Source organism: Mauremys reevesii, linkage group 7, assembly GCF_016161935.1.
Source record: "Mauremys reevesii isolate NIE-2019 linkage group 7, ASM1616193v1, whole genome shotgun sequence".
Lineage (NCBI taxonomy): Eukaryota > Metazoa > Chordata > Testudines > Geoemydidae > Mauremys > Mauremys reevesii.
This window is the reverse complement of record NC_052629.1, coordinates 103,993,791-104,006,969: the sequence shown is the minus strand read 5'-3', so window position 1 is coordinate 104,006,969 and position 13,179 is coordinate 103,993,791. Positions and strand designations below refer to the sequence as shown.

Genomic DNA, 13,179 nt, shown 5'->3' with positions numbered 1-13,179 from the left:
ATATTCATAATGTTGAACAAAATGTTTTGGTGGTTGTTTCAAAAGTTTACAACTAAACATTGACTTAATACAGCTTTGAAACTTTACTCTTTGGAAGAAAAATGCTACTGTTAGCCATCTTAATTTAAATGAATCAAGCACAGAAACAAACTTTCCTTTTATTTTTTAAATAGTTTACATGTAACACAGTGCTGTACTTGGGAGTTTTTTGTCTCTACTGCTGCCTGATTGTGTATTTCCAGTTCCAAATAAGGTGTGTGGTTGACAGGTCATTTTGTAACTCTGGTGTTCGTAATTCTGAGGTTCTACTGTTTCTTAATTTGCTTTTCTTATAGTAAGTTTTGTGATTCCCATCCTCCAGAATGGGATCCATAATGCTGTGGCAGATGTAATGATGACTATTAAGGTGTACGGTGTAGCATGCTTACCATGGAATGCCCCAGAATGAAAACTGGGAGGTCTGGGTGATCCTGCTTCATGAGTTCAATGTGCTGCAAGCTGTCTCTGATGAAAACATGGAAATCTGACACGACCATGCGGTCACCTTCGCTCTGCCCGTGGCCAACTGTATGGGGAAAAGGAAAACATTGCTTCTACATCACACAGAACAATATTAACATTTTACTTGGCACCTAGATACTCCAGATATGGGTGCATCAGAAATGCGATAGACAGGTAGGTAGGTCAGCAATATTCTAGTTCCCACACACACTGCTTATTGCATAAATCCGGTCTCACCCAGCTTCCTTCCCCAATACCTCATAATGAATAACATCAATGTCCTGTAGAAATCCGCAGTACAACACACAGGAGAGAAAAGCAAGCTTATGGCTGCCTAGGTCTTGTCTAAGAGCGTTGTTAATTCTTCACATACGCACTGGCTCCCCGTCACTAGAGATAGGCCTGACTAACAGAGTTCAGATCTAGTCTCTAACTACTCTCAAGTTCAGGGGCTGTTCAGTTCTGGGAGTTTGGATTGGCCTATTATAGAGACAGAAGGCAGATGCCAAGTTCAGAGTTTGATCCTGATCCAAAGTTACCCAGAATTTGTGGACGTTAAGATGCAGACACTCAGATGCCATGGTGAGGGGTGCAGTATATACACATAGAGAGACAAATAATTTTAGATATTGGATTAGACCAGTGGTTCTCAAACATCATTGCACTGTGATCCACTTCTGACAACAAAAATTACTATGCGACCCCAGTCCCCTGTAGTCTAGAATCAGGGCTGGCATTAGGGGGCGGTAAGCAGGGCAATTTCCTGGGGCTGCATACCACAAGGGGCCACACGAAACTAAGTTGATTGGGCTTCGGCTTCAACCCTGGGCAGCACGGAGTCTAATGACGGCCCTGGAGGCCCCATTAAAATGAACTTGTGACCCACTTTGGGGTCGCGACCCACAGTTTGAGAACCGCTGGATTAGACTATTATAGGCATAGCAGGTCTCCTGCAAAATTCAGACTTTTGTGTACAAACTTTCCCAAATTCTGAGGCTCTTGGGACTCTGGTCTTTGATTTTGCCACGTCTCTTCCAGAAAAAGTGTTTATATTTGGAGAGACCTGCCTTGTCCTCTCCTGCTGTTTGGGGGCAATGGGTTAGTGCGCTAGCCTTCATCGATGGAGAGCTGAGTTCAAATGTCAGCTTACTGTAGGGCCACAAGCGTGGGGAGTGTAAACAAGGCTCTCCTCCTAAACAAGTGGTAACACAAACCCCCAGCCTCCCACCCTGACAGTCTATTTATGCTACACACAGCATTTGTCTTGTTTTTGATCAATTTTTAGTCTCCTCTGCCTTTTTTCCTCTTTGAAGTACACTAGTTACTATGGAAACAATGGTATCTTTAGTAGGGGAGGGATTAGTGACATTCATAAGCACTGTACAAAGTCCATTTATTAGCATGCCAAGGTTAGAAACATATACCACACATTGTGGAAACAGCAGAGTATATATGATGATTATCATAACCACACACATTGTGTGATATATATAATGAATATAATTATTTTTTCCCAAAAAAGAGCCTTGCTGTTTCTATTCAATGTAGTTTGTCATTTAAGGAGATTTGGGGGAAATAAAAATTACTGGTTCCATGTTACAGGCTGGCCATGTCTGCCTCTAACACCCACCCTCTTCGCAGGTGTTGCTCCTGCTGGGAAATGCTAAGCGGGCCTTTCTGACTCAGTGATGCAGGTGTCTCTTACCTCCCCTGGATGTTAGGGAGGTGGAGAGGAGGTTCTCTAGAAATAGAGGATCTAAGGTGTGGGCTGAGCAAGCCAGAAGGAGGAATCCTGGGAGTAGCCAAGTCTAGGGAAAAGGTGTGAGCAACACTTTATATGATCTTATTAATTTCTGTGTTTGAAATAAATACCAGGCAGAGGGTGAGTTTGGCTTCCACACAATGTGTGGACTGTGTTTGTAGAGCAGGTTGGGAAAGGCACTTGCTCACATTCCATATTCTTTCTTAAAAACATCAGTTTAAAATAAATCTCATCACTAACTCTATACATGGCTTCATTTCCACAAAAGATTAAATTCTGCATTTATTTTAATATTTATTGGTCATTTAAAGCTGTTTTCAGTCCACTGATGTATGGAAGATACTTTGGGAGAAATATGCTAACGTCTCTACAAATGGTACAGTGATGTACTTGTACCATGTCATTTATGATATACTAGCATATTGCCAACATGTGGGCTGATCCTGCAAACGCACTATTGATTTTAGTGCTTACTGCCCTGGTCTCAGAGTCAGGAAAGCACTTAAGTGGCTACTTTAGCCCCACTGACTTCATTGGCGTTACTGAGTAGAAAGCACTGTGCCTGGTGGCTTTTGAAGGCTCAGACCCTCAGGGGGTCCCCTCTTTATTATGTGTAGTTGATTTTTTTCTCTTATGATAGATCCTGCCATGAAGAGCGTACAATCTTATATTCTGTGTTTGGAAAGTTCCTTGCACATTGTGCATGCTAGCACATTTAGGCCAGGTGTACACCAGAAATTTTTGCCATTTTAGTAATGTTGGTTTGGAGTGTGACTTATGTTTTTTAATGACATTTCTATACTGGCAAAAGTCCTAGTATAGATGCTGTTATGCCAGCATAAAAATGCTTTTGTTAATTCTAATGGGACGTACATAGCCCAGTGATACAAAAAGAATTCAGTGGAGCCAGAGAGCAGTTAGTGCACTCAGTTACACCTGGAGGATGGGTCAGGCCCAATTAAAGATTAGGCCCAGCTGTAGCAGAGTGGGGGCGGGGTGCTTGAATTAGTCCCATCTGAGAGGAGCCATGGTCACTAATAAAGGAAGGCCTTCAGGGCAGTAGAAGGGAATCAGGAGGCTGAGGGACAGAGTAGGCCTTGAGATCCTGTCTCAAGAAGGGAGCTTTGGCAAAGGGTTGAGAGAGATACTGGGAAGTCACAGGGGTGTGGTGAGCCTTGACAAAAAAACAAGACACCCAGAGAAGCAAGACTCCAGAGGTTGAATTTCAGGAGGAAAGAGAGAGGTGTACACAGTGCCTTGGGAGAAGCAGACAGGAGCCAGGTCTCCAGGGCAAAAGCCCTGGAAGACACTGTTCAGTTCAGGAGTTGCAACGAACTCAGCAGGGCCTGGGGAGGGGTGAAGGTCTGTGGATGAGTGAACCCAGGTAGGGGCTGGGGAAAAGGAGACAGAGACAGGCTGAGGAAGGCAGCAAGGAGTCTGAAGCAGCAGATGTTAGCTGTTTTCACCCATTAGACAAGCATTCCTCTCTCAGATCTCATAAAACAACCAATTAGGGGGATTTCCCCCTGTATGTGACAGGAGTGATGCATGTGTAATAAAGGGAGAACAGACTCCCCCTTCCCCTGTTAATATATTTTTATTTTTGGCATTGATACTATTATTGGCGATCCAGCAGTGTTAATGAGAGAGTCTGTGTAGATCACACTAAGACATTCTTTTTTCCCCTTCATTTTATTTTAACAGAGCAGTCACTGCACTTTTATCTTTTCCTCCCTGAGAAACCAAACCTGCTCTGAACGGTAATGAGTCCATTAAAAGTTAGAATCTCCCAACTGACAACTGCTCAGGGCAGGGAGCTGAGACCTTCTGAGCTAAATGAAAGGAGGTGGCACAATCAAACATCAATACAGTAAAGACTGCTGATATTTTTCCTTCAAATTTTACAGACTTCGGAAGAGTTTGAGAGAGTGTAAAGGGGCCAAATGCATCCCTGATGAAACCCCAATATCTGCAATGGGGTTACACAAGGGACGAATCTGGCCTCATGGTTCTAAAAAGCCAGTTTCACGAAAGTCGGTGCAGAAAAAAGCTACATCTGTGAAATGTCTGGAGGATGAAACTAAGCAAGTGATGCTCAAAAGCGAGGAGCACAATAGTGGGTCACAGAAATGCCACAAGCTCCAAAGCCCTGTGATTTGGACAGCTTGTCTTTGAGGCGAGAAATACTAAAATACACGATCCAGTAAGCCACCTTGCTCAGAACTTTTGTCTAACGTACAGAGACAGACAGCCATTTTAACGACAAGCCTTTCAAGACGCTTAGCTGAAGGGGCTGAAAATGGAAGAGATGTAATCACCACACAAATTCTATAACACGGGCTTGATTTTCCAAATTATGCCTACACCATTGAATGTCTAATTTGCCCACTCAACCACTACTATTGCATATGCAAATAGCCAGAGAGATGACAATGCAATGGCTGTAACTAAGCGCACAAACTCAGTGTACAGCTGCATGCATGTTGGTTTTTTTTAAAATAAATCAGGCCACTATTCTTTTTTAAAAATTGTTATTCGTAAAATGAGACGGTCTAATCCTGTCTTCTTTACTCCAGCAAAAGCCCTCTTGCAAAATGTTGTGGTGTTTTGCCTGAGTAAGGACTGAAGGAGGATTGCAGGGATTTGGCCCACTGACGTTAGAAAAGGAAAATAAGCATTAGGCCATTTTATCCTCCCCCATAGCCAGAGCAGGACTGTTCCCTAACCTAGTCTGTCCAGATTATAATGACACCTTACAGTCCAAAACCAAAACAGCTAGAGGAGTGGATGATAAACTCAACCATGTCTGAATGGGGCCTTGGGCACATGAGTTTCAGCCAAGAGTCATAGTCATGGAGTTTAAGGCCAGAAGAGACCACCAGGTCATCTACTCCAACATCCTGAATATCACAGGCTACCAGCACCTGCACACTAAACCCAACAACCGGAGCCATAACTAGGCATTTTGGCGCCTGGGGCAAGCAAGCATATTTGCATCCCCTACTGTTTTTTTTTTCTGCCCCCCTCAGCTTTGTGCCCCGCTCGCCCCATCCTGGTTACAGCCCTGCCAACAACCAAAATTAGACCAAAGTATTACAGCTTTCAGGAACCTAAACTACTATGTGGAGTGTAGATCCTTCATTGTTACACATCTTTCCAGAAGGGGAACTGCTGACTAGCCTTGCTGGAAGGTGGGTGTGGGGGGATGGAAGAGGGAGCATTTGAGGGTATGGAGAGAGAGAGAGAGAGAGAGCTACCACCATATAAGCAAGGATTTGCTAAAACATTCATCCTGCCTGTGTTCTGCTTGCTCCTGCATCCTACAAGTACTTTGACCCCAGCCCCCTGATGTGATGGAGTCTTGCTCTTGAAAAAAGACTGCAAGGTGAAGTCAGCAAAGCCCTTCAAGCTGCTGTTAGTTCACACTCTTTAGGAGCAAGTTTGCAGAGGTGCTCAGCAAAAATGCACAGTGTAATTTACACACTTTAATACAGGGTGAACGGTGCATCAATGGCTATTAGCCAGGATGGGCAGGAATGGTGTTCCTAGCCTCTCTTTGCCAGAAGCTGGGAATAGGCGACAGGGGATAGATCACTTGATCATTACCTGTTCTGTTCATTCCCTCTGGGGCACCTGGCATTGATACTGGGCTAGATGGACCTTTGGTCTGACCCAGTATTGCCATTCTTATGTTCTGACACTTCCTGATGAGTGAGCTCAAGGAACTTTCACAGCCCTGCACTGCCACTACTGAAGGAACTAACATCACCCACAATGATAAAACCATGCTATGTGCTTAGGGTGACCAGATGTCCCAATTTTATAGGGACAGTCATGATATTTGTCTTATATAGGCACCAATTACCCCCTACCCCCTGTCGTGATTTTTCACACTTGCTCTCTGGGCACCCTGCATGTGCTTCACCCGAAGCTCCTGCTGGTGACAGCCTGGGGATGATTAACATATAGCATGATGCCTTCTCCTTGAAGTCAATGGGAGCTGCAGTTCTCAGCATGGCTGAAAAATCAGGCCTTTAAATACAGTAAATTAGATCAGCAGGGCATTAGCCACAGTGGATATCATGGTAGCGTCTGCTCTTCGCCTCTCCCAGGTCCTAGGGCCTCTGTCACATTATTTCACAGTGCACAGATGTATTAAAGGGTTGGTGAAGACTGTTTAAACCTCATCAAGGTCAAGATGTGGAGAGTTTGCTGGAGAGACCAGGTCCTTTGAAAGGCTTTTTATAAAAGGTGCTAGCAGCTTTCATTGCAAAGTTAGAGAGGAGTAAAGAGAACTAGGCATTGTGCTGGTGCTTTTTATAACCTGGTTTCTTCTCCACGTCACAAAGTGATCTCTTCCTGGGGGAAGGAAGGCTCCAATCTTCCTGGAATCATGTAAATTATTGATGGAAAAATCCCACTAGGTCTTTCAGACCAGCTCCCTGTCCATGCAGGACAGGGGTGAAAGTAATATTAAATTTTTACTGGTACGGGGGCCAGCTCTGGGCCCCGGGAAGGGGCGGGGCCTCAGGCAGAAGGGGCAGGGCTGGGGGTCAGCCTCCCCCAGCCAGCCCATCCGCGCTGCCTGGCCCGCGCCGCCCGGGGCTCCGGTGGTGATTTAAAAGGGCCTAGGGCTCCAGCTGCTGCCGCAGTAGCAGTGGCCAGGAACCCAAGGCCCTTTTAAATTGTCGGCCCCGGGGCAGCTGCTCCTTTTGCCCCCTTTGTCGGTGGCCCGGGAGGGGGCAAAAGGGGCAATGACATTAAAGCGCTGCCATGGCAGCACTTTAATATCGGCTGGGTACGGTCTGGTACCAGCTTCTTACTGGTAAGCCGTACTGGCCCGTACCGGCCCACTTTCACACCGATGCAGGATTGTTCTTTATCAAACGACTGTTAGTTTTCTCTTTAGTTTTAAATGTTTTTCACATGATGATGCTTCCACTACTTCCCTTGGGAGATTATTCCATAGCCCAAAAGATCCCACAATCATAATTTCATCCTATTCCTCTGTTATCGCCCTTAAGGCATTCCTATGTGCTACACTCCCTCGTTGGTGCTTAAGCCCCTCAAATATTTGTAGACTTTCATCATCACTTTACATGTTAGTTACAAGCCATACATATTTATTTATTTTAATCCTTTCCTGTAAATCAAGCCTTCTAAGACAAAGGCAGCAGCCTAACTGTTTTTTAGTGAATCGCTTTTCACAGCTTTATCTAGAACATTTCATTGCAGGAGGATTAACTGGTCAAGGAAAATGCAGTGACAGATACTGATCTCAGTTGTGCTGGGGTAAATCCGTTCATTTAGTGAAATCACTCCAGATTTGAAATGGTATCAGTGAGATCAGAAGTTCTGGGCATATTCTGCGCTTTATCCCTTCACTCCCAGTTTACCACTGAAAAAACGTGAGACTGGGAAGCATGGGGTGAAAAACCTTCAGCCTAGAGAGGAGCTGAGATGTGGTGTTTGAATCTGGATCCAAAGTTCAGTGGAGGTCAGGTCTGGGAGTCTGGGTTACATCCATTTTTACTTAAGACAAAGGCCGTTTAATGACCAGGGAACAGGATATTATCACAGGGCTCCCTGATGGAACTCTGTCCCTAAGGGTATGTCTACATTGGAGCTGGAAGATGTAATTTCCAGCTTCAGGAGACATACCCATGCTAGCTCTGATTGAGTCAGTCTGCTAAAAATACAAGTGTAGTCATAGCAGTGCGAGTGATGGGATGGGCTAGCCACCCCAGTATGTACCTAAGGTTTCAAACAGGATCTTATGAGGGGTGGCTCGCCCATCCTGCTGATCATGCTGCTGCCGCTACACTTTGATCCTGCTAGTGGGCTAAAAATAGCGCGAGTGCAGGTACATCTATTTGAGTTGGAAAGTACACCCCCCGTGCAGACATCCCCCGATCCAACAGGTTGTAAAATAAGGGGAAAGAATAAGATACGTCTCTCCTTTTACTGATGTTCTAGGTCAAAATTTCCCACTAGGCTTTCTCTAACTTCTAGGTTTATCGCTTCTACAGTTCAAAGGGGAAGCTATTAACAGATGAAGGAGGGAGGGAGAAGATCATAGTCTACCAGCCCAAGCAATGCTTTGCCTGTAGCCAGAACTCAGCTCTCACTCTGAGCATAAATAAATATTAAATCCAAATGGCACTAAGAAAGAAGGTTGGATCCAGAGATTTTTTTTTAAAGGTAGTTAAAGGTGAAAACTCTGTCATTACCTACATAGTCAAAGCAGAATCCACACATAAGGGATGCTTATTAATTATGCCACGAGGCCTTCAGCAAGGCAGAAATTAGATTCAATGCAGCGGTAGTTGGCTGATTTAATAAGCTGGAGTGCAGCTGAGAAGCTCCTTTTCAATTCCCAACAGAGCCTTTTGGAGGCTAGAAAGGGCGGTTTTACTGCTTCAGAACTAGCTGGGCCGTAGCAGCAGGTACGTACCAGAGGACCCTGCCATCGCTCTCGGTGTAGTGCAAAGGAGGGTGTTTCATGAGAGCTCAAACCAAGTTCCGACTCATTAGTTACCCCACTGCCTCTCGGCTCAATAAGCCCATGCGGGAACCCAAAGGCAGAGATTTTTCTTACAAAGTAATCTAGTGGATGAATATCCAAACCCTGTGGGGGTAGGAGCGCGTTATCCTTATTAGACACCCGCCCCCTAACAAAAAGCAGGGTTAAAACCCAGTTAAAATTGCTGGTTATCAGGTGTGCTGCCCCTTTTGAGGCTCCCTTGAGCGCCCCCCTCAGGGGACAGGCCTGGCTTCCTGCACCTCACTCGAGGTGGAACCACGTGGTCCAACCACTCTTAGACTGTATCTCTGCACAGCAGCCCTGTGTTTACCAACTGCATTTATCTGACAGGCCCAGGCACCCATAAGCTGTTTCCTCTGGGCACATGTGAGCAGCAGCTGATTAAACTGACTCTAAAAAACAGCCTCTTCAAAACAGAGCATTATTTATTCACCCAAGGTACACAGCATCCAGACAAAAGGGTAAAAACAAGGAAGGTCTAGATGCATGGGTATTACCTACAGTCCTGCACCTTAATCTTGACCTTTCAAGCTTTTGAAGTTCTCCTCAGCCCAGATACCTCCATCTCTGGAACGAGTGAGGCAGGACTTCAATAACTCAGACATAGGTTAGGGGTTTGTTATTGAAGTGGATTGGTGAGATTCTGTGTCCTGCATTGTGCAGGAGGTCAGATTAGATGATCATAATGGTCTCTTCTGACCTTAAAGTCTATGAGTCTATGAGATTGCCCTTCTGCAGCTTCTGCCTTGTTCTCTCTGCCAGAGGCTCATCTCTAGCCACTCAGTTCCCCTTCCTCCCTAGGTCAGCGTCTTTAAGGTTTAGGAGCCCCTTTGATCCTCCTTGGCTTTCAGCCTTGGGAGGAGTAAACTATGCTAGCCTGGTGGGAGCCAGGCAAAGGTGTTCCCCAATTAATAGCTTCCTCCGGGAACCCATTTGTTTCCTTATCTTTGCCATTGTTTCATTTCCTGTTTGCTTCCCCCTTAACAGCCTCCTTGAACTTAACTCCCAGCAGTCAGACAGGCTAATACCAAACAGAAACTGAATTACCGATAATTATGAAAAAAATACACAAAGCGTCAACAGAGCCATCAAAAAGCTATGAAATCACTGGTAAAGTCCTCACCCATCTCTTGCAACCTACACCCATTATTTTTCTCCTCTCTACTTTACTTTGCCCACATCCACCTACCCCCAAAACATGGCTTCTCCCTCCACACCAAACATGTGACTTTCAACTCCGACCAGGTGGAGTGGCTAGAAATTGAGGTGTTCCGGTTTTTCACTGTTGAACTGGTTTTGTACTGAAGTTGATGGTTAGTGTGTAGATTTTTTAGTTGATGGTTATGCTGAAGTGAGTCATGCTGGATAACTGTCAATAGCAGTGGAAATAGTTTGCATAAGGGTTTGTTAGTTTTGGAAGCCACAGGAGTTGAATTATTTAAGTAATGGGATTATGAAGAAGTAGGGTATTTTTAGTATCTGATGTCTGTATTTAGATGATTTGTACTTCGATTTAAAGCTTGTCAGGGCATCGGCTGTCTTTTGTGTGTGTACAGCACCTAGTATGGTGGAGACCTGGACTCTAACTGGGGCCCCTAGGTGCCACAGCAATACGAATAACAAATAATTATGACGTGATCAGATTTAAGGCTGCACATTTTGTGTAGAGGCAGGAGGAGGCACCCAGGTAGTGGATGTGGGTGAGAAAATGAAAAGACAAAATCATAAATGTAGGTTGCAAGGGCTGTGTGAGGACTTGATTTCCTATTTTTTTAAGGTTTATGTGGAAAAATACCAAATGTACGAGTAAACATTTGAAATTACATCAGAACAGAGCAGAACACACTATTCAAAAATGAATCAAGTACATACTTTTTATTGAGTGAGCAAAGTTCATTAATTAAACATACTGGATTTCAAAGCTCCTGATGCGGTTTTCATCATTTGTTTAACAAGTCACATACCTCATCTGCCATTCAGACACAAACAACTAAAGCAGCAGGAACAAACATCAAAGCAGGACAATCAACATCTGGAAAAGTCAAGAGACTGTTCCATATCCTTCATATCACGCAAAGCAAAGGCTACACTCACAGAACAAACACACACAGGAAGCAACTCAGACTTCACCAGAAAGATGGGGAGCTGCAAAACAAGCTTCCTCATGCTGGGAACCATCTCTTAGCAACAAACACAAAGTGAACTTGTTCTCCATCCACCTTCCAACAATCAAGGCAGGACTGTTCCCTGCAAGATATTCTCCAGTGTCTGCCTAGGTAATTAAATGGCCCCCATTACCCTAGTATTAGAGCACCTTACAATCTTCAAGTTTCAGAGTAGCAGCCGTGTTAGTATGCACAAAAAGAACAGGAGTACTTGTGGCACCTTAGAGACTAATACATTTATTTGAGCATAAGCTTTTGTAGGCTACAGCCCACTTCATCAGATGCATAGAATGGAACATATAGTTCTTACTATACCTTCTTACTATATGCTCCATTCTACGCATCTGATGAAGTGGGCTGCAGCCCACGAAGGCTTATGCTCAAATAAATTTGTTAGTCTCTAAGATGCCACAAGTACTCCTGTTCTTTTTACAATCTTCAATGTGTTTATCCTCACAACATGAGGTAAGGCAGTACTATTATCCCCACTGGACAGGCGGGGGACCCAGGCACAGAGAAACTAAGTGACTTGCTCAAGGTGACACAGGAAGTCGGTGGCAGAGAAGGGAACTGAATGCAGGTCTCCAAAATTCCAGGCGATCATCCTAACCACTGGATCATCCTTCCTTCCTTCCTTCCTGCTTAGTGTATTGAACAGTCTAGTTCTGAAATGTCTCTCAAAGCCCATTTTTAGTGAACTGTGTCATCTTCCACCTGCGCAGGACACACCAGCTATAGCTTATCACCTGCACACACATAGCTAGTATATCCAGTGCTCTCAGATGCTATGATGATGGGCATGTTATAAGATCATAGAGGGAGAGAGACCCTAGGAATATCCCACTCATCCTCTGTACAGTACACACCAAGGATACCATGCCTGTGACCTGCATAGAGCATAGGAGATGTGTCCCATCCATCCTCTCTAATACAGTGGGTTTTTCCCTAGAGGATCAGGATGATCCATTTTCTTTCAGCATTTACAGGATGTTTTTTTTCCCCATCTCCTTCCTCACACAAACACTGCAGTACACTGAGAGCCTTCTCCTCCCACATCAGCCACACATTTGCAGAGCCAGGATATTTTTAGACTAGCGCATGCACACACATACATTATTATTTGTTGCTCTGGCAAAAAAATAATTGGAAACGGGCAATTTTCTAGGCTAAAATTATTAGTGTCTTATTGCCTGGGATCTGAGAACTCCTGTGAAGCCATTCAAAGTCTTTTCTGTGCTCAGATGATAAACAAAATGACCTAGTATATGAGAATAGCTGTTAATTCTAACAGCTAGTCCAGCAAGGTAAACTGTAGTTCCGAATTTCTGTCAATGTTAAGGATCAAATTCAACTCTGGTTTAAGCAGGCACACTCTTTTGAGTTCGGTAGAATTGTCCCTCCTTTAAAGGAAGGCTGAATTCAGCCCTGAGTTGTGTTTCTTAAAGGACATTATTGGAAGGTGATATTGATAATCCCACAGCGGAACTTCAAAGTGAGCATGTTGCAAATTAACAGGTTCTTTGCAGAGTTCACTTGCAAACAGAACTGCAACTGAACTGGAAATCTTAAAACTAACTCCTGCAATGCACTGTAATATACGGGATGCAATGGTGGTGTGAAAAGCATCGTTTAACTAGCTAGTCCTTGTACCAGCCCTGCCATTGAGATATTCACTGCAAAATCTTTGCACAGTTTTGAATGGCTTGTGAAGAGGTCACGGCAGATGTTCTGTCTCCTTCCAATATATCCCTCCACATTCATGGGAGATGCAGTTCTTTATTCAGCTACTTCTGAAATGCAGTTTCTCAGGCCAGCACTGAGCCCACTCCCTTCACGCATATTAAGGCAACAGGCTGACAGGAATGGATGCCCCAGTCTATCGATTAACTGTGATCAGTCGTCCTAAACTGTTAAGTAATGCTGCTGTGTGTGGTTAAATAGCTGTTGAGTTCCACCCCAAAAGAAGCTGCATTTCATTATTAGGTGAAAGGATTCCTATCAAACATTTTGTTCCTCGGGAAGAAAATCTCTACATAAATTTAAGATCTATAATCAGCGATGCACTCAGTAGGGTGTCTCTGAGGAGCTATATATATCCAGGCATTAAGTGGCTGTGCTAAAGGCCCTGTAACAATTTTTCACTGTTGCTTCAGCAGAATGTCATAGATTTATCCCTCCTAACTGAACAGTGTTTGATTGCCTCAGGG

At 44.3% G+C, this 13,179-nt stretch overlaps 2 protein-coding genes across 11 annotated transcripts in view; one reads left to right on the top strand and one right to left on the bottom strand.

Moving 5' to 3' along the window:
* Positions 1 to 13,179, top strand: part of KBTBD12 (kelch repeat and BTB domain containing 12) — a 172,200-nt gene that overhangs the window by 41,008 nt on the left and 118,013 nt on the right. The gene's annotated exons all lie outside the window — the stretch shown is intronic.
* MGLL (monoglyceride lipase) overlaps positions 1 to 13,179 on the bottom strand; it is a 135,054-nt gene that overhangs the window by 20,788 nt on the left and 101,087 nt on the right. For all 9 annotated transcript variants that reach the window (XM_039547863.1, XM_039547864.1, XM_039547868.1 and 6 more), the window contains one exon: positions 429 to 565. In XM_039547863.1, the coding sequence (XP_039403797.1) occupies positions 429 to 565 (137 nt within the window). The remainder of the gene's footprint in view (positions 1 to 428; positions 566 to 13,179) is intronic.